The following is a 19,749-nucleotide window of genomic DNA, read 5'->3' as shown; positions in this document are numbered from 1 at the left end:
GAGAAGAGTAAGAAGGAGTTCTGAGCACAATCCAGTTTAGGGGACAGTTGGAAGATGGAGAAAAGGGAGACTAATCACATGGCATCTACCCTACCACTGAGTCTTTAAGTTCTGATGAAACACAAAAATATCTCAGAAGCCAGAGGTGCTGGTTCCACAACAGACACTGTGACAGTTGTCCGAGTCAAGGAGAGGATTGTTCTCCCTCCTGTACACGGAGCTGGGTGATAAGAATCTGCACCTTAACCTTAACACAGGCAATCTCATGGAGGGCTCAGCAGTAAGGTTGTGAGATCTCATGATGACTCAGCATTGCTGTGATACAGCTAAGTTGGCAGCAGATTATCAAGGACTCTAACTCTAGAACTCAAGTCTTCTCCAATATGTTTTGTTCCCACCGAACAACACGGCCAAACCAGTTCCTTCACACATATGCTGCCAGGTATTTATTCAAACGCAACTGACCTGTGTTGAAGAAGGATTCTGTCCATTCTGCCTCAGTTTTGGGAAACACAGAAACTGGTGGAGACAGACCCAGGGTTCTCCCATCCAGATCTTTGAAGAGATATTTTCTTGGACTTGCACAATCCGATTCAGGGCAAACTCCTCTTCCTGCATCTTTCCTGTGAAGATAGGCAAAAGCAACTCTCTCATTTTATGATAAGCATTAAGAAGAAAACATATGCCAACAGTGCTAATCATGTGTAAAATAAATTCAACAGGATTTTATTAATAATAATGTGTTATATACATATGAAATAAAACCCTATATAAAATAATTTATTTCCCAGTTATATGGTCAAGAAGAAAACACTCTTACTAATCAAATATTCTGGATATCTGGATATGCAATCTTTACATAGATGGCTGATTTTCTAAGAAGTAATATACAATAAAATGTCCCTAACTCTAATATCTACTGAACATTATATAATTATTTCTATAGAACATCAGGTCTTGGCAGCATTTTAGGATTATTACTATAAATACCAATTATGTTTGTGTTTTTAACAAAGTAAAAATAGATATTTGCATTCAACAAAAACTATTGCAAACCTACTACTGACAGGTTGGGGAAGACAATGATAATATAGACATGGTTCCTGCACTTTCAGAATTTAAAGTCAAGTGAGCTATATAAACAAGGAATAGGTAATTACAATATTGAATTGTAGAGAATTTATTTCCTTTGGCCTAATACTTTGATGTATCATTAGTGAAGATATTAAATAATTATTGCATGCCAACCATGTATTGGATATTAACAGTAAAAAGACTCAGATGCTAACATATTGTAGTACTATGGTTATAATGATGATGCCCTTTCAAAATTCCTGTTGAAACTTAATCCACAATGCAAGAGTATTAAGAGGTGTGGACTTTGGGAGGTAATTAAGTCATCAAGGTAGAGCCCTCATGAATGGGATAGCACCCTTACAAAAGGACTTCAGGTTGAAGAGTGGTCTCTTTTTCTCTTTTCATTTCTTCCACCATGTGAGGAAACAGTGCCCTACCCCTGTGAAGGATGCAGCCACAAGGTACCATCTTGGAAGCAGAAAGTAGCCCTCACCAGACACCAATTTTGCCAATGCCCTAATCTTGGACTCTTCAACCCATAGAACTTTAATAAATTGCTGTTCTTTATGGGTTTTCCAGTTTATGGTATCTTGCTACAGCAGTACAAACAGACCAAAACATGTAATTTAACAATTATTTCAGACCATAGGTAAGACATGTCCACAAGAAAAGTCAGACAGTAGAAAAAAATGACAAAATAACACAAATTATCTACCTAATCATGTTTATGTACCTCAAATGGTTCAGGGAAGGACAACAAAAGAGATTGGCATTAGGTCAAACATGAACTTTTTAATTAGGGTCGTTTCTTTAGATTTGGGGAAATAAAAGTAACCCAGTCTTCTTGCTGAATTCTAACTTTCCACTTATTCTTAAGGCCAAAATAATTCTCAATCTAGTCTTCAGATCCTTAAATAAAATTCTCAGATGATATGTCCTAAAACAGACATTTTGGTCTGAATGTCAATATCTGTCTAAGCCTCATCGTTCAGTCCAGGGATTCCTGACAGGAGACACGATCTCCTTCTATCTACAAACCCCTGTACAAAGGCTCCCCAGGTCTCTGTCTGAAGAATACCAACACTGCACTCCATGGAGGAGTGAAGAATTAGGGTCAATTTGTTCCCAATGATTCTGAAAACATCCCAAAGATGCCTCTCTAATTAGACAAAACAATAAAGCAGTATCAATAAAACTTGCACTCCAATATTTCTGCCCCTTTGCTAGCCAAAGAACGTCACCTGGCAGAGTAGAGATTCAAAGGGGAGATGAATAGCTTCTGCCACTTTACTGAGAGATATTTTTAAAATCTTGAATCAAAAGGCATGATTATTAAAGTGGTAAAGAACTGGGGACATTAAATAATTGTACCTTACCATTCTAGGATTTATGTCTATTTCTTTGATGATTTTACTCTTTTTTAAAACATGTTTAAGGGTTTGAAGAATTGTTGAACACTTCATAAATGCAGCTTTGTACAAATGCTAAAAATAATACCTGAGTTGTAATGGAGGAAAATAGAACTTGTTTTTATCTCTCATCTTGAGCATCCTGGTCCTCTCTGCTGTTATTGGGTGCGTGATTCCAGTGTTATCTGCATTTGGCAGAATGCAGACATCCAGGTCATTGCTATGGCAACTCTTCACAAAACTAGAAAAGGTGACATCTGAAATTTTAAAAATATATTATAACATATCATGTAATCCATCAACAATAAGCATAAATTATACAGCTAAGTATTCTAATAGTGATGTGTAACTAGGAATTAGTTTAAATTATCCAGAATACTTTCAGGAGTCTACATAAATCTTGATTTAAAATACCTGTAATTATTCAATACATAGACATTGTTATGCTAAAGAGAGGAGTATTCCAACACATTAAAGCCTGAAGAGCAATACTTTTTATCAAAGGTTTAATAAAACCCATACATTTTATGGAAAGCCAAACAAACTATTAGACAGAGTAAGTGAAGGAGAATGAGTACAAGAGTGCCAAAGAGATCTGATACACAGGTTGTGCTATAACTTTGATTTTTAACTCTAGCTGCTTAACCAACTACTAAGCAATCTCAGATGAGACATAATTTCTGTATCTCAAGTTCCTTGTATAATAGGAAATGTTAAAACTACCTAAAAGAGTTGTCATGTAATCAAGTTAAATAATTGCTGTGAAAGCTCTTCAATATAGATGACTTTGTAAGGAATCAATCATTGTCATTATAAACAATTATTGTGGTTATCAATACCCAACAGGTTGTCAGTTGGACAGCAAGGACTAGACTACACTGTATGTTTTAGTTGACATTATCTTAGAATGCTATTAAAATTCTATGAATGTATGTATAAAACTACATTGCTTAGATAAACCCAAATATGCTACCTTGAAGTTTCATGATTCCTGAAATCGAATGGACATTCCTCACTTTGTGCCATGGCTCCTGAGGCCACCGATTTGGTTCTGAAGTGAATACAGGCCACAGAATACCAACTCGACCCCTTCTTGGATTGGAGGGAGCTCGATCTGTTGATGTCAAGTTTGCTGAGTGAGGCTTTACTCTATCCTGAATGCAGTCAAAGGAGGAGCTGGTGGCCACAATGATCGAATTTCTAAGCACAATCTGCACATTTTCGAATAAGCTTTGTGGTTCAAAAGACACATATACTACTGTTAAAAGACCAATTGCATTGTCTACCAGAGTGATCCTCTCTATCTCCACGCTGTTTTCTACATGTAGCATGGCGCCATAGTCAAAGTTCTTGAAAGCCAAGAAGCCAGAGATACTAGTACAGTTGTCAAATCCACTTTCCTTATAGAGATGGAGGCCGTGAAGGCTTGAGTGGGCCACGTTGTCAGACCAAAGCACTTCAGAAGAGGAACAGCTCTGGCCTCGGATGTGAAAGCCAAGTCTCTCGGATCCTGCCACAACATTGCCATAGAGGTTGATATTCTTCGCCTGGTTCACTTTGATTCCCGCCACCCAAATGGTGGACCATGCTGGTTGTGTGATCAGAACCACAAGGTTATTTGTGAGAGAATAGGCCTGACCCTCCAAATCAATTCCATGGCCAACTGTGCCAAACACAATGTTGTCATTGAAACGTACTCCATGACTGGCAGCTGCATGAATGCCCCCACCGCAACTCTGGTGAAGGGTGGAAGACATTATCCAGGAATCTGCTGACACATTAGTAAAATCAATGGATGAGTACAATGGTGATCCAAAGTTCTGAACTTCTACATTTAGAAGCTGAAGGACACCTGCAAACAAAACGCATGCCATCAGGTACTTTCTTCTTTCCCATAAAAAGTAGAAGAATGTCCCATTTTAGGGCATAGGGATAGGTAGGATTTTAATTAAAATATAATAGTTTATCCTCAGCACCAGCACTATATTGCACACCATTGATTCTCAATTTTAAAACATGAACCATTAGAGATATTACATTAACACCTGAATTTCAGGTACAATCTGAAAAGTATGGTGATAGGATAGAGAAAAGAGACAAGAAATTTTGAAGAGACAGGTTTTAGAGATGGGCACTACTAGTTTTATGCATTTGTCCAAGGGTTAGAACAATGAACTGAACAAGGATGAAGGGAATATGACCTGCTGGTCATCCACCTCAAAGTCGAGTCTTCCTCTCAATGTCTCAGTGAACACATGTGAAAAGGCCATAGCCATCCCCACAGAGATACTGCATGAATGAATATAATGGCCAACTCTACAAAATATACCAGGTATTTCTTAAGACTATAAGTCCAAAATTTACTTCTGTCCAGTTGACATCAGAAACATGATACATGCTTCTGATTAAGACATGATAGAAGCAGTCACATACTTTTAAAATCATTTTAAAGATCATACAAAATATTTACTATATTTTTTAACATAGCTGAACTATATTTACTGTTTTATTTTCACAATAATAAGATTTTCTATGTCTTTTATGTCAGGACAGAATGGTGAATTATTTAGTCTCATTACTCATTAAGATTTTATTTTTACAGTTTTAAATAGATGTTATAAGAACCCAGTATAAAATAGCCAGTAAATTGATTTTGAAATCCAAGTATCAATAAGTCAGTAGATATAATCTTAGTAAAATTGATAATAACATGATTATAAGTGAATTAATATGAAATAATAACGAAGTGAACTTAAAACTTTAACACCCAACTCTCAAATAACATTCATTATGTGCCAGGTATTGTTATAACTCAAACAGAGAGCAAGAGAGAGAGACAGATAGAGAGACAGAGATAGAGACAGAGAAAGAGAGATCCTCCTAATTTTCACAAAAATCCTGTGAGGTAGGTATAATTATCCCCGATTTACAGATAGGGAAGTTGAGACAGAGAGGGGTTTCCTAATAACCTAGGACTTGAACTTAGGCTATGGATGAATAGCTGTACTATTAACCCCATGTCAGCATGCTAAAGAAAATGGAAGAAAAAATGTCGTGACTCTGCATTGGGATTCAGATAACTGGGTTATAGCTATGTGCCAATCATTAGTTGTGTGACATTTGCTAGGTATGTTGTAATTTTTGCTCCTTTTGTTTTTTTGTTTAAGGTACTGATAAAGGTAAACTATAAAGCGACTTTTCTCATTAAAAGTAGAGGAAGTTATTCATTTGAACTTTCAATCTCACAGTGTTTTAGTAATAGTGTTTAAGGTTCAAAGGTAACACAGCCTAAATCTTCCACTTCTCCACTCTCCTTTCATAGATGAGAAGCTGAAATCCTTACAAATTGGTTGCCATGAAGACCCAAGCCCTCGTGAGAAAGACAGACTAATTGGAAGACCATGTACATCTCCTTGTAACCAGACACAGAATTCCAACATATCTAAATTTCTCAATGGACACTATTGAGAAGGCATGGGTAGAGAGTGTAGAAATATTCAGAGAACAATAAAACATTTAAAAGCTATCTGTCTGGTGATGTTCCTCACCAATAGCACAAAGCTGAAAGGGCTGCTGAACCCTCTCCGTAGAGGAAGACACACAAAGAATACCAAGTGCAAGAATGAGTCCACACATATATAGCCTATTTTCTAGAATGCAAGGTGGTTCTAGAATTTCAGTGAAGGTAACATATCAGTATTTTTGTACTGGTTTATTATAAAGATAGATACAGATGAAGAGGTGCAGAGGGTGAGGTATGAGTTAAGTTCACAGAGCATTCACCAGGTGCACCACCCTCCAAGAACCTCCACGTGTTCAGCTATCTGGAAGCTGTCACTATTAGTTTAATTGGTGGGGTTTTTTTTAATGTTTTATACTTGCATGGATATAATTCATATTTTAAATTGTACAAGATCTTTGTACTTGTGTGCATATTAACCAATGACTAAAGATCAATCAGTTGTAAATACTTAAAACGTCTTGAGCATTTAAATAAGAATTAAACAATGATTTTATTCACAACTATTTCCCTACTTTTTTCTTTTGAAAATCTCTATGCTGAAAAGTGTTCTAGCCAAGTGGATTAAACCTTGCTGAATGTTATTCATCAGAAGGAAAAGAATCATGGAGTCTTCCGATATATCAAAGTAGTATTTATAAGTCCTGGCCAGCTTTTGTGCCCTATAACCAATCAGCACCTGGCATTTCTGACCTACACTTGCAGATCCCACCTGATCAGGCTCTGGACTATGTTTTAGAAAAATGCAAGGGTTCTTAAGACAATGTAGAAACTGGAACTGAATTTTAAAACATAAAAAGAACATTCATGGAAAAACTGATAAAATCGGAAAAATATCTTGAGGTTAATTAATGGTACCAATAGTAATTTCTGGGTCTTGACAAATGTAACATTTTTATGTCAGCTACTCATGGAAGAAACTGGGTGAAATATATACAGAATCTCTCTATGCTACCTTAATAATTTTCTATAAATCAAAAATTATTACAAAATTAAAAGTTTATTTAACAAAGGCTTCAGAGTCAAGCTTCAGAGTCTGCCATTTACTAGTTGGAAGGCTTTTCTTACTTTTCATTAATTTCATCCATTCACTTTTACTGAACTCCTAAAACACAGCAGTCATCATAGTAGAAAACAGATGAAAGACTAATCCTCGCCTTCAAGTTCATAACTTCATGAAGGAGTTATATCAATAAATAGGTAATTGTGTTACAAACTCTGTTTCTATACAGGAAGATAAAATGTCTCTTTCATGAAGATATTAGAAATAAATAGAATAAAATTTTCTCTATGTGAAAAGTAGCAGTTTCTAGTTTACAAGAAACATGAAACATTTTGCTTCCTTTCTTAGGAACTGCCCTTTATCCATTCTTAGGGGATGATTTAGGGAACTCTGGGTCAGTAACATGAGAGATTAGGATCAGGTCAGTCCTGCTGCAGATTTGACTTGGTGTTCAACTATAAGAATCAGCCCTCTGTCCAGCTCCTGGGACCACACTCCAGCTTGGCCTGCAGTTTCAGTTAACTAGGGCTCTGTCTTGTTCTCTTCTCACTGACTCTCTACCTTCATCCACTGCAGGAGTCTTATTTCTACAAGATCAGGACCCAGGCTTGGTCTCAGTCTTCTAGAATCAATCTCAACACTGTTGGTATTTGGAGCCAGATATTCCTTTCTTATGGGTAACTGTCTTGTGCATTGTAGGATGTTTGGTATTACTCACTAGATACCAGAATCCCCCATGTTGTGACAAGAAAAATGTCTCCAGATATTGCCAAATGTCCCATGGAAGGCAAATCACCTCTGATAAGAACTTGAAGAGTTCCTTGAAGCTCTTGGAGTGAAAAAAAAAAATCATCCTTGGAGCTTATGGTGTAAAAGCTTGTTCCATGGACTAGAAATCCTAAACTTTTGATTTAAGATCCAAATACTGTCCTTTATCCAGCTGGTGAAATAATAGTGTCAATAAAAATTGCCCTATGCTGAATATATTTGGGAAGTGGTTAGACTCCTTATTCTAGGCCTTCTTTGAGCCTTGATTATATTCCAGTACATAGTGGCTTTCTAAGATGGAGCTCTCTCTAGTGACAGTCATTCCCAAACTATTTGATCAAGAAACAACTTTGAAATAATGTTTCAGAAACACAAGTTTAAGAAATGAGGTCTTAACCAAGTAATTTTGCAGCATTCCAAGAGGGCTAAAACTTGAAAGAAACAAAAAAGATTGAACTGATCCTTAAAGCAGTCTAGAATATGGAAATCATTTTTATTTAAATTTACACCATTAATTTATAGCAAGAACTGATGCCTGCCATCAGATATTGCACGCTACTGGGAAAGAGTAACAGAAATTCAGGAAAGACATAAAATGGAAGTGGTCATTAAATCATCTATAATTTCAAAGCAGAGGAAATTTCACATCTGCTGAAGATGTTTTCTTTGAGGTAAAAATGTGCATATGTGCTGATCGCTAGTATATTATTTTAGCATCACACTGATAATTGAGCACAGATTAGGATTGAAAATTCATAGCTTCTCCAAGTACAAAGGAACCATCTAACTTGAACATTTTGCTTTATAAATGAAAATTCTCACAGTTGGAATTTCTGAGTGTCCCAGATGAGCAGGCCCCAATTGGTAATGCTTAGTAACTTCAAATTTCACTTACCTGAAAATTCTTCTCTGCTGGACTTTCTGAAGGACCCCACAAGTATTCTCCCACTACATGAGGTGTCAGGCTTAATTCGTATATTTCGGGTCAACAGTCCAACTTCAGCAGCTAAAGGAATGTTCCGGCCATCCTCCATGACATGGACACTTCCTGGGGCAACAGGAGTTGGGAAAAACATCTTTAAAGACCTATCTCAGAAATCGCTAGCTGGGGACCCAGCAAACCTGACAAATGAAAACACTCCTTTCCCCGTGGAAGTCCTACCAACATTAAGGTCTGCTTTTCCTCAGGCATTCTCCACAAATGTCAGCTGAGAAATGAAAAAGCCATTCACTCATCTCTCTTTGGGATCACAGTGAGAGTGTTTGAGCAAAAATTCATTTCTTCTCAATAGCTGTGGGTACTGGAACAGGACACTAGTGCAGGAAAGTCAGGGCAGATCAGTCCAATTAGTGGGGTCCCCAACCTCCTCCCTTAAATAGGTAGTGTGAGACTTCAGCGTTTGGTTGCACACTGTCCATGGACCTCTTTCATGAGAGTGAGGAATCCCAGCTCGATCAAGGCAGTGACAGAGCAAAAGCAGCAATGTCTAAGAACAAAAGGAAAGCAAGAAGCAGCACCAGGTGGCAGTGGCAGCAGCAGCATCCTCGCATGATAGTTCTCCAGCTCACTCCTCCCTGAAGAAGCTTCCCTGGCAGTGAAAACTAAGCACTTGCTAATATGTCTCACTCCCACAGTTTCTATTTCTCCTCAGATCCTCATGGCAAGAATTGCTGAAGATTTCTCTTTTCTCTGCCACATTTAAAAAAAATAAATCATCCTTGGAACCATGACTTAGACATAACTTCAGACACACCTGGTAGAAGCATGTATTTTCCTCTTACGTATAAGAGACAAACACATATTCTCTAATCCTTTTATTTCCAAAGTTTAATACTGATTAGCTATATATTTTGGGTAAGATTTATTTACTAGAACTGAGTCATGAAGATTATTGTGATTTGTTATTTATATGCAGTACATTTTGGATGAGTATAATGTATAAAACATAAAGCACCTTTTAAAAAGGTACTGGATTTTTTTTTTCTTTCTTTCTTTTCAGTAATAGTAATAGTAGTAGTCAACACATAAAATGTACTTGTCAGGAAGGACACATTCCTAAGTATGAAAAATGAAGACATTATTTACAATAACTACCATATTCTAAAGGATTGCACAATTCAATGTGCCAGGAAATGAACTGGAAACTTGGTACCCATTAGTTTTACTCTGGCTTAGCCACAAAACTGCTCCATGACCTTGAACAAGATTCTCAACCCTTCTGCTCTTAGACTTGTTGTTATAAATAAAAAGCAAATATATATATGTACATCTATGTATTATGCCTAAGTATCCTTTAAGAATTAGGCAATAAGATTAATGAAGGAATAGTGATAAAACCATCTAGAATCAGTCTAGGGCAGCAGTAAGGTATTATCCCATCCCCTCTGAGTAGTAATCAGATCCAAGGTCCCCCCAGCAGGTTGCTGAACATGCTTGTCTTAGCTCATTCACCTCCCTTAATCACAAATCAAAGCCTTACCAACGTGCCGGTGTTTGAGCCGTTCATGGATTCTAACGTTGTGGCCCTTGACTTCTTTCACAGTGAGGACCTCTGCTTCGTGCGGTTCATAAGAAGAGGAGCTAAGGACGATTTTGTCATGGGGTCGCCAATCCACAGCACCCTCTAGTACAATTCTGTAACAACATAAATATGGCATCAAATATACTGACAGTGCAACAATGTCCAGAGCAAGAAAAAAAAAAACCCCCACTGTGACCAATAGCTCCCACTAGGAAGATTGAAGTAAAAATCAAGACATGACTGTAAACAAAAGTTTTGCAAGAAGTTTAATGCTAATGGAGTCATTTTTCCGGTTCACAATGTATACATTACAGAGACAGCAGATATATTCTGAGGCCACGAAGTACAAGGCAAAAGAACAAGAATAGCAAAAGTTCTAGAGTTTAGTATACGTGTCAACACATGGTTTACTATAACAGCAATCTTCCTTCTAGACTGCAAAACAGCTTGAATAATAAAGGTGTGTCAAAGAGATCTTTTCTCTAATTTTCTGAAGAGCTACAATGCCATTTTTGGACAATTCATCATCATTCATTAAGGCTCCTACCTTCATGGTCAGATAAACACGTGTGAATCCTAGCTGTGTCACATACTAGCTGTGGGACCTTGAGAAATCATTTCACTCTTCTCAGTGTCATAATTTCATCTGGAAAGGGCCATGTTTATACCTTCTTTCCAACCTCCCAACCTCATTGTGGGGACTGATGGGTATGTATTCCTTGAGTGTGCTAAGTTCCAAACATAGTGCTTCACATTATAAAACAATGAGGGTTTCATTCATTTTTTTTTCTTAAACTCACATTTAATAAAGTTTCTCTTCAGTCTTTCACTGCCGCCTAGCTTTTCCTAGTGAATATGACTACTTACAGGCACTACTTCAACAGCATAAGTTTATTTTAATTACCTGTCTCTTTAGTTAATAGTCAAATTTTAGCAAGCTCTGACAATAGATTCTTCTCTACTGGTAAATGTTCATTCGAGCAACAAGGTCCGTGTGTAGGGCATTCAATCATGCTACATACTTTGCCTGAGCAACCAGTATGCATCAAACACTACAGTAGGTGCTAGAGAAATAACCATAAATAAAACGTATGTCATTTTTATTAAAAAATTATAACTTAAATTTTCCCTAGCAGACATCCTTAAGAGACTACTGAATAGATGGAGGGTTTGCTGATGTTGGTATATAATCTTACTCCCCCCAAAAGACATAAATAAATTAAAGCTTAGCTTAATGACTATTTGAATCAGAATCCCAGCTTTATTTCAAACCTCTGATTAATGCTAAGACTCCTAGAGCTACAGAAAAAGAGACTTGTTTGTTGTTCTAAACAAAATATAACTGAAACAATAAATTAAAAAAAACAAAAGACCTGTTTGTAACATAATTAGACCTAAATGGAAACCATATGAGAAGAGAGATGAAAAATAATCACTGTGGAAGTCTTTTTAAAGATAACTTTAAGAAATATAAACAAAATATTAGCACTGTTTCCTTTATTTTGACATTAATATTTGACCTAGTTCAGGAAAAATATAATACTTTAGTCAAAACATAATACTTATTAGTTAAAAAGAACAAATCATTGCAAACTTGAGAGTTTTTACAACCATGTATAAGATATTCACATGTAAGCAAGTATAGCTTAAATAAATTATTAACTAAACTTTGGAGAGTTATTAATGATAATAGCTGTATATGACCACAGGCTCAGAGTGTACAGGGCCCAAAATGTTTTCATCCCGGGGACAGGGTTGACTACAGACTTCTGAACTCTAATAACATTCATTCATTTTATTTTGTAACTCTAGTTTACAAGGTCTTTGTTTTTGTCAGTACTATTGAAATGTATTGAGTATCCTCAGATGGCAATAGTCTATTCTGGGCATTAGAGAAATTGAATCCTATAATGATGTTAATAATGATGGAGATGACAATAATAGCTGTAGAAGATACTTTCTACTTGTCCTCTCTTCTCTCATTCCAAGAAATCCATCACACCTTTTCTGAGAACTGCTCTCTTCATCCACCATGCTAATTATGTGGTTCTAGCAAAAGCTGCAGATTAAAGTTCCACACACCCTTCACCAAAGGGTGGGCACAGAATCCAGCCCACATTCATTCATCAAAATCATCCCCTTGAACTTGTGAGTGAATCTGAGGGAAGACAATAATTTCCTCACTGGTGTTAAATCTGGAAGAAGTCAGACAGCTCTGTGTTCACTTGCACCCAATAAAATGAAGAAAACTAGTCTTTGGTAGAAAAAAATGAAGTTGCAATGTCCTAACTCTTGGTCTTTACCTCTACTCTTGCCCTCTCCCCATCACCATCACCAACAGTCAATTCTTCACACAGCACAAATTAAAGTCTAAATTGAATCTTGTTCCTACCTTGTATAAAACTTTCCAATGGCAAGGATAAGATTCAAACCTTACTTATTAAGTTGATTGACTAAGTAGTCATTTAATTTCAAAGAATACATGAGTGCCCTCCAAAGACTCAGAAGTAAAACATATCCATAATACTTGCAATGGGTAAAAACAATTTTTTATATCCAAATCTAACTTGTCTTAGCTAATTTACAATCTAAAAACAATTCAACATTTTTGTTCATCAGTCTCCCCCAAAATCAACTCAAGCAAGCATAAAGAGCAATTTAGAAATAACATAGAACAAAAAATAATAATTTTTTCTTTAAAATATCTTGCTAAGTTTACTTTGAGTGATAGGGTAAGAAATGAGTGTAAGATTACAAAGTTACATAAAACATTTTTGCTGTAGATTTCATGCTATGATTATTCATAAAATAAATCAACCATATACAAATAAATTCAGATCTTTAATTCCATTGGTGAAAATTTGTGAAGGGGTCCAGGGTGAAATATGCTCATATCATAAGATAACATAATGCTTATTCAACTGACTTTTATCATAAGGAAGATTGTAGAGCAATGTTTAAAGAAATGGCTTAAATAAGGTCTGTAGATTATAAGCTAATATTGCACAATATCAACTTGCCAGATTTGCTAATGTTCTACAGTTATATAAGATGTTAACATCAGGGAACACTAAATGAAGGGTATATGTAAATTCTACTATTTTTGCAACTTCTTGTGAGTCTTAAGTTATTTTTTAATTTTTAAAGGTTTAAAAAAGAAAAAAATACATAAAATGAATGCACTATGTTAATTACTCATCATTCATATAAACTCATTAAAGTTCTCCTCAGGACTGATAGTAAGAAATTTTGTTTTTAATATTTGTAATATGTAGAACATATGCAACGGAATCAAACAACCCAGCCTCGGGAACTTCTAGCTTTATGAACTTGGAATATTAACTTAACTTCTTCAGCCTCAGTTTTCATATCCATAAAATGTAGATAATAATACCTAACTTACAGCGTTGAGATATTTAAATGAGATAATGTATGTAAAATGCTTGGTAGAGGCCTGACATATAGCAAGCCTACATGATAAGAACTCAATAAATGGTAGCTAGTTAATGACTATGGATAGTTTTAATTAATAAAATTGAGTTTCTTTCAAAATAGCCTGTAGCTCAGACTCTGAATGAGGTTTTTAACACATTCTTATAAGAAAAATCCATTCATATGGCTCTTGCCAAATTCCAACTTGCTAACCTTTTAATTATAATTAAAGTTTCTTATTGATCCCTGTAGAAATGCCTACTTCACAAATCCTTTTGGGTATCATAAAGGCACTTTAAGTTCAACACGACCAAATCTGAAGTCATAATCTTGTCCCCAAACTTAGTCCTTTTCTAGTGAATAACACCACCATCCATCTACACAAACCAGAAACCAAGAAAGCACTTTATATCCAATGTGTCTTACAGATTTTATCTCCTGTCTCTAAATCTGCCCACTTCTCTCAACTGATCCCACAGCTCCTGACTACAAGTAAACACTATCTCTTGCTGGAACCTTCTAACTGAATTCACTGGATCCCTTTTAGACCTCTCCTGCTGTCCACATTGTACATACAGTGATTTTTTTTCAGATGTACAAACACAGTTTTAAGTGCTACCTCCCACCCATTCTACATCCTTAAAAACCTATACAGCTTCACAATGCTCTTAGGGCAAAAACTAAAATCCTTGATATTACCAATAAATGGCCCTGATCCTTAATGGCAGCTTGGAATCCCGTCAGGCTCAGCCCCTGCTCTCCACATCAATCCATGTCAACGCAGTCCCTTGTGTTCATTTTTCTCCCCACCAAAATCGTCTTCCATCTTCTGCTTTTCAATCACCACCTATATTGACTCCTCCTCTAATAATTTTCTAATAGTTAGAGTGGCCCCAATCTCATTCCCAGAATTCAAATTTCTCCTTTACCTTTGTCTTCTCAACTAGTGATATCCTCTGCTTACAGGATGACTACTTCTAACCCCTAAATTACGAATCTAATTGTCTTCTTGACATCTCTTCTTGGTGTCTGCAACTTAGCTGCTGTCTTCCACCCTGACAAGCTTGTTACCCTCCCAGTTTTCCCATTTCCACACATGTTTCCACCATTCACCAGTCTGCTCAGTCAAAACACCTGCATTACTCTTCCCTCAGCTCAACATGCAGTCATTGGCATGACCATCTCTTCTCTTTATCTCCGTTGCCTCTTCCAGAGTCCTAACCATCATGATTTCTTGCCTCAGCTGGCCTCTAACTGATATTCCAGCACTGCTCTTGTCTCTACAATCCATCATCTGCAGAGAGGCTGGAGAAGTTTTTTAAACACAAATTAGATTCCATCATTCTCCTGCATAAAGCCCTTTGGTGATTTCCCCTTTGACCTCTCATACCTGAGCAAGGCTCTGTGTGACTTGGTATGTGCCATGTCATAAACCCCTACCCTATGCTCACTCTGCCCCAATAGAATGACTTCCTCCCTCCACCACTTCCCAACTCCCCCTCTCACCAGTATACCTCTCATCCTTCAGGTCTCAGTTTAATGTTTCTTAGTTGAAAACATTAAGCTGATACCTGAAGACACTTTCCCCCTGTCTATTCAATCTAAAAGGACATCTCCCACATTCTCCACCCCCGCTATTTTTTATCATGTCACTCTTGATTTCCTTACTAGCATATTTTATAATTAGCAACTATGTTATTAACATTTTTGTGTTTGCTTGTTTATTGTCTCTCTCTCTCTCCCCACCAAGATTTTAACTCCCAGAGTACAGAAATCTCTCTGAATTTGCTTCTATTTCCCTAGTACTCACAACTAGGCCTGGCACATAGTAAGTATTCCTCAGATACTTGCTGCATAAACGCATGCTATTTGCTCTGGCTTGAATGCTGTTTTCTCACATATCCCACGTTGCTTAATTAAAAGCCCATTCCTTCTGTATTTCCCACCTCCGAAATCACTCTTCAGGGAAGACTTCTCTAACTTCCTTAAATGCCTCAAGTTGCCATATTCATATGTTTTCAGTATCCCATATACTTCTCCACAGAATTTATCACATACGTAATTTTACATTTCTTCAATATTTATTTGATTAACATTGGAGGGCAAGGACCATGTCAGTTTTTAATTGTTGTTGTATCTCCAGATCATAGCTCAGTGTTTGACATAGGATAAGCATTTATGAAAATCATGTTGAATAAATCAATAATTTAAAATAACTACAAACATAGTAAACTATAAAGAAATTCTACACATGGAAAAAAGCAGGCTCTATCTTTCATCTCAACAGGGTTCCTTGCTGTGAAGTGTATCCTTCCAAACATTTCTCCATCCATGTGTATGCATACATAGATACTGCTATACTTTATCTACAAAACTAGGCTAATATATAATATTAATTCCTACCTGAATGTGAATATCTCCTTTCTGTCAACTAGAAATTCATACTTTTTCATCTTTGCCAATTTAAGAATACCATTTCATTACTCTTTAATTAACATTTACTTCAACTTTATTAAAGAACATTTTTTTCCTAAGGTTTATTAGTCAGATTTATGTCTTCTTTTGTGGCTCACATATTCAAAGCCTTTAGCAATTTTGTTTCTGATGCATTCATATAGTTTTAACTACTAAGAGTTTTTTACATACAAATAATATTAGTCCTTCATCTGAACCATTGTATGTTGCAGATGTTTTCTAGTTTATCATTTGCCCTTGCATTTTGGAATTGTTATACAGAAACTCTGACTTTTTTTCTGTTGTCAAATCTATTATTTCTTGTTATGCAGCTGCTTTGTTTTTTTATAATCAGAGAAGACTTTCCTAGTTTTAATTATTTTCTTCAAATAATTTTATGGTTTTAATATTTTACATTTGATTTTTAATCTGCCTGTAATTTACTTTAAAGTAAAACATGAAATGAGAATCTAATTTTATATTTTCCCAAAGCATTTACAGCATTTACCAACATTTACCAACTCAACTGAAATGCTAATTTACCCAAATTCTAAGTAATAATACATAGCTGGGTTTATTTCTAGGCATTTTCTTTAGTTTGGTGCCAATAAAACATAGCTTTACTCATATAAAAGAAATTTTTTTTAACTGCTAATGTTTGGCTATTTTCAAGTGTTCACTTTCCCAAAAAATTTTTAGAATGAGTCAGATTCTATCTAATGCATATAATTGGCTTATGATTAACAGATTAGATTTGAGATTGTTAAAATAGTGAATCTTCCAATTTATGTCATGCATCACCATTTATTCTAAACTCCTTTCATTCCTTTGAATAGTGTTTTATAGTTTTGCTTTTTATAGGTTCTGTAATTTTTCTTAAGTTTACATCTAGGTATTTTAAATTGAAATTTTAAATAGGATTTTACATTATCAAACTTTTACCGTTCATACATTTAAAAAGCTATTTATTTGTGCATTAATTGAAGGCAACTAATAATTTTTTCAGATAATTCTCTAGTTTTATAAGACAAAATGCATATTATATAACCTACAAAAAAGATAGTTTGGACTCCTTCTAATAGTTAAATCTAATGCACTTTTCTTGCCTGAATATACTGGCTAAAACTTTAATAACCAAATTTAATGATCATCATAGTAACAATAATTTTAATGTCATTTTTATAAAATAGAAAACTGTTGGACTTGTAAGGGCTCATTAGTATTTATTTTGAATTATTATTTAAAGCAATAATTCTCAACTGCTGGATGTTTATACCATCCGACTAAGAAACATTAATTTTTAAAAAGTATCCTTGTAATCTTAATTTACTGTTTATTCCAGAATGTTTGCTGAATTTTTCTTCTAATAAATTACTGGATTGGTTTTGGATTTTTGCATTCTATTTGAATGTTGTCTCAGTTATTCTTTTCTTGAGTTATTTTTAGTAGCTGTTTTAAAATATGGTATCAAAATATTTGATAACTTTATGTCTTTCACTATTATTGAGTCAGTTCTGTTCTTCTCTGGCCAATTATGATAACTTATGCTTCTATATATAATTCATTTTATTCAAAAAGTTCAAAGTGACACTGTATAGATATACATAGATTTTTATATTATAATTTAAATACCTACTCTTCTTATTATATTTTGACATCTCATTTCTGATTTTATACATACGTATTATTTTGTTAATTAAAATTATTAGAGATTAAACCACTATTTCATAAAAACAAAGTTCATCTCTACTAATTTTCTACTTTCTATTTCACCAATTTTGGCCTTTATCTTGCATCAATTGATTTCATTAGACTCATGGGTTATTTTGTTTCTAGTTTCACATATTGACAACTCAGCTTGTTTATTCTTTTTTTAAATTTAATCATGCAGATGTTAATATGATGGCATGCTTGATAATATCTCATATGCTGTGCTCTCATTATTGTTATTTTCCAGTTATTCTTTTGGTAAAGTTTTGGTGTCCTCTTTAATATAAAAGTTATTTAGAAAAAGGTTTATGTTTTTTCCTATAAGAAATTGAATTTTCTGGTTTATATATTGTTTTAACCTCTATGCTTATTATATTGTAATTATATCCGATTATTAAAATGTATTAATATTTTAATTATGAATATATGTTCTAGGATAAAGGAATTTGGTTATAAATTAAATTGCTTTGCTTTTTTATATAATTCATGTTAATATTTTCCTTATTTTTTAACCTAATTAAACAATTAGAAACTGAAAAACTTATGTAAATGTCTTAGGTTATGACTTTTGTCTTTATTTCTCTTTTTATTTCTTAGAGATTTGCTAACTATATGTCTATATTTTGTTGTTATCTAGTGTAAAACTTTTCAGATTCTTAAGGTCTCACTTGGAGACTGCAGTCTTTGTTAGTGTAAAGTGTAATTATTTGACCAATTTGATACACTTACTGTAATTTTTACCTTTTTCATTAATAATTTTGAAGTTCTGTTTGTTTTTAAATGCCAGCGATTCGTTTTATCCCATATTTAACTGCAAATTTCTTATGAATTGGTTTTAAATTTCCTCTGGTAAAAACGTTATAATTACATTTTGATTTTTAACCCAACATTTTTTCTATGTAGTGTCATTTTTAACAAACTTTTTGTTTCTATAATTGGCAGAGTTACTCCTACTTTATTATTTCCAGTTATTTTTATGCACCTTTTGTTGTTTTTTAAAATTCTTTTCCTATTTCATTTTTTTCTGTCCTTATTTTCCTATTTATTTTATAATTTTTTTCATTTTTTCTTCTGCCCTCTGGTAATTTATAAGGAGTATAGCCTATTTTAAATTCCAATAAAACAAATTAATTCATATTTACTTCCTATGGCTATAGTTCCAGATTTTTATCTGAGAATTTTGAACTGATCATTAGTTTATGTGTCATATTTGCTAGGCTATAATACCCAGTTATTCAATCAGACACTAATCTAGGTGCTACTGTGAAGGTATTTTGTAGTTGTGGTTAACACAGTTGACTGGCCTCTGTAATGTGGATGGGCTTCATCAGTAAGTTGGAAAGGCTTTAAAGAAAAACTCGGGTTTCCTAGGGAAAGAAGAAATTCTGCCTCAAGACTGCAGCATCAATTCCTCAGAACTTTACTACTTGCTAGCCTGCCCTACAGATCTCAAACTTTCCAGCTCCCATAATTGTATACGCCTATTTCCTGAAGAAATCTCTTTATATCTGTTATACATATTAATATTTACTATGTATTATATAATATTATATTTATACATAATCAGTAGGATACACACAAAACCTACTTGCTATGTATATTTTATATAAACCAAACCCTAACTAATACATTAACTTTTCAAGTTTTATGTAGTTTCTTTTACAAGAACAATTATTAGTAATACTATCATCTTTAACTTATTTCAGTGGTTAAATTAGTCCTTTATATGATTCTTGAATTTCGTTCTTATTCCTGAATTTTAAATTGAGTTTAATCTCTTTATTAAAATATTTTGAGGGGAAACACCTCTTATCAACAGGGTGCCTGAATGAAACGTATTTGTATACCTAACCC

The 19,749-nt window shown here is 34.6% G+C and overlaps 1 protein-coding gene across 1 annotated transcript in view; it reads right to left on the bottom strand.

The window, feature by feature from the left end:
• Positions 1–424: 424 nt before the first annotated feature.
• Positions 425–19,749, bottom strand: part of LOC110596298 (fibrocystin-like) — a 57,386-nt gene continuing 38,061 nt past the window's right edge. The window contains exons 5-9 of the mRNA XM_021716134.1: positions 10,258–10,412; positions 8,673–8,825; positions 3,460–4,338; positions 2,575–2,743; positions 425–623 (exon numbers count right to left, since the gene is read on the bottom strand). Coding sequence (XP_021571809.1) covers positions 425–623; positions 2,575–2,743; positions 3,460–4,338; positions 8,673–8,825; positions 10,258–10,412 — 1,555 coding nt within the window. The remainder of the gene's footprint in view (positions 624–2,574; positions 2,744–3,459; positions 4,339–8,672; positions 8,826–10,257; positions 10,413–19,749) is intronic.

The sequence above is a fragment of the Carlito syrichta genome, unplaced genomic scaffold (genome assembly GCF_000164805.1).
Source record: "Carlito syrichta isolate Samal-C Ts95f unplaced genomic scaffold, Tarsius_syrichta-2.0.1 Scaffold308193, whole genome shotgun sequence".
Classification (NCBI taxonomy): Eukaryota; Metazoa; Chordata; class Mammalia; order Primates; family Tarsiidae; genus Carlito; species Carlito syrichta.
This window is presented reverse-complemented; position numbering and strand designations above follow the sequence as displayed.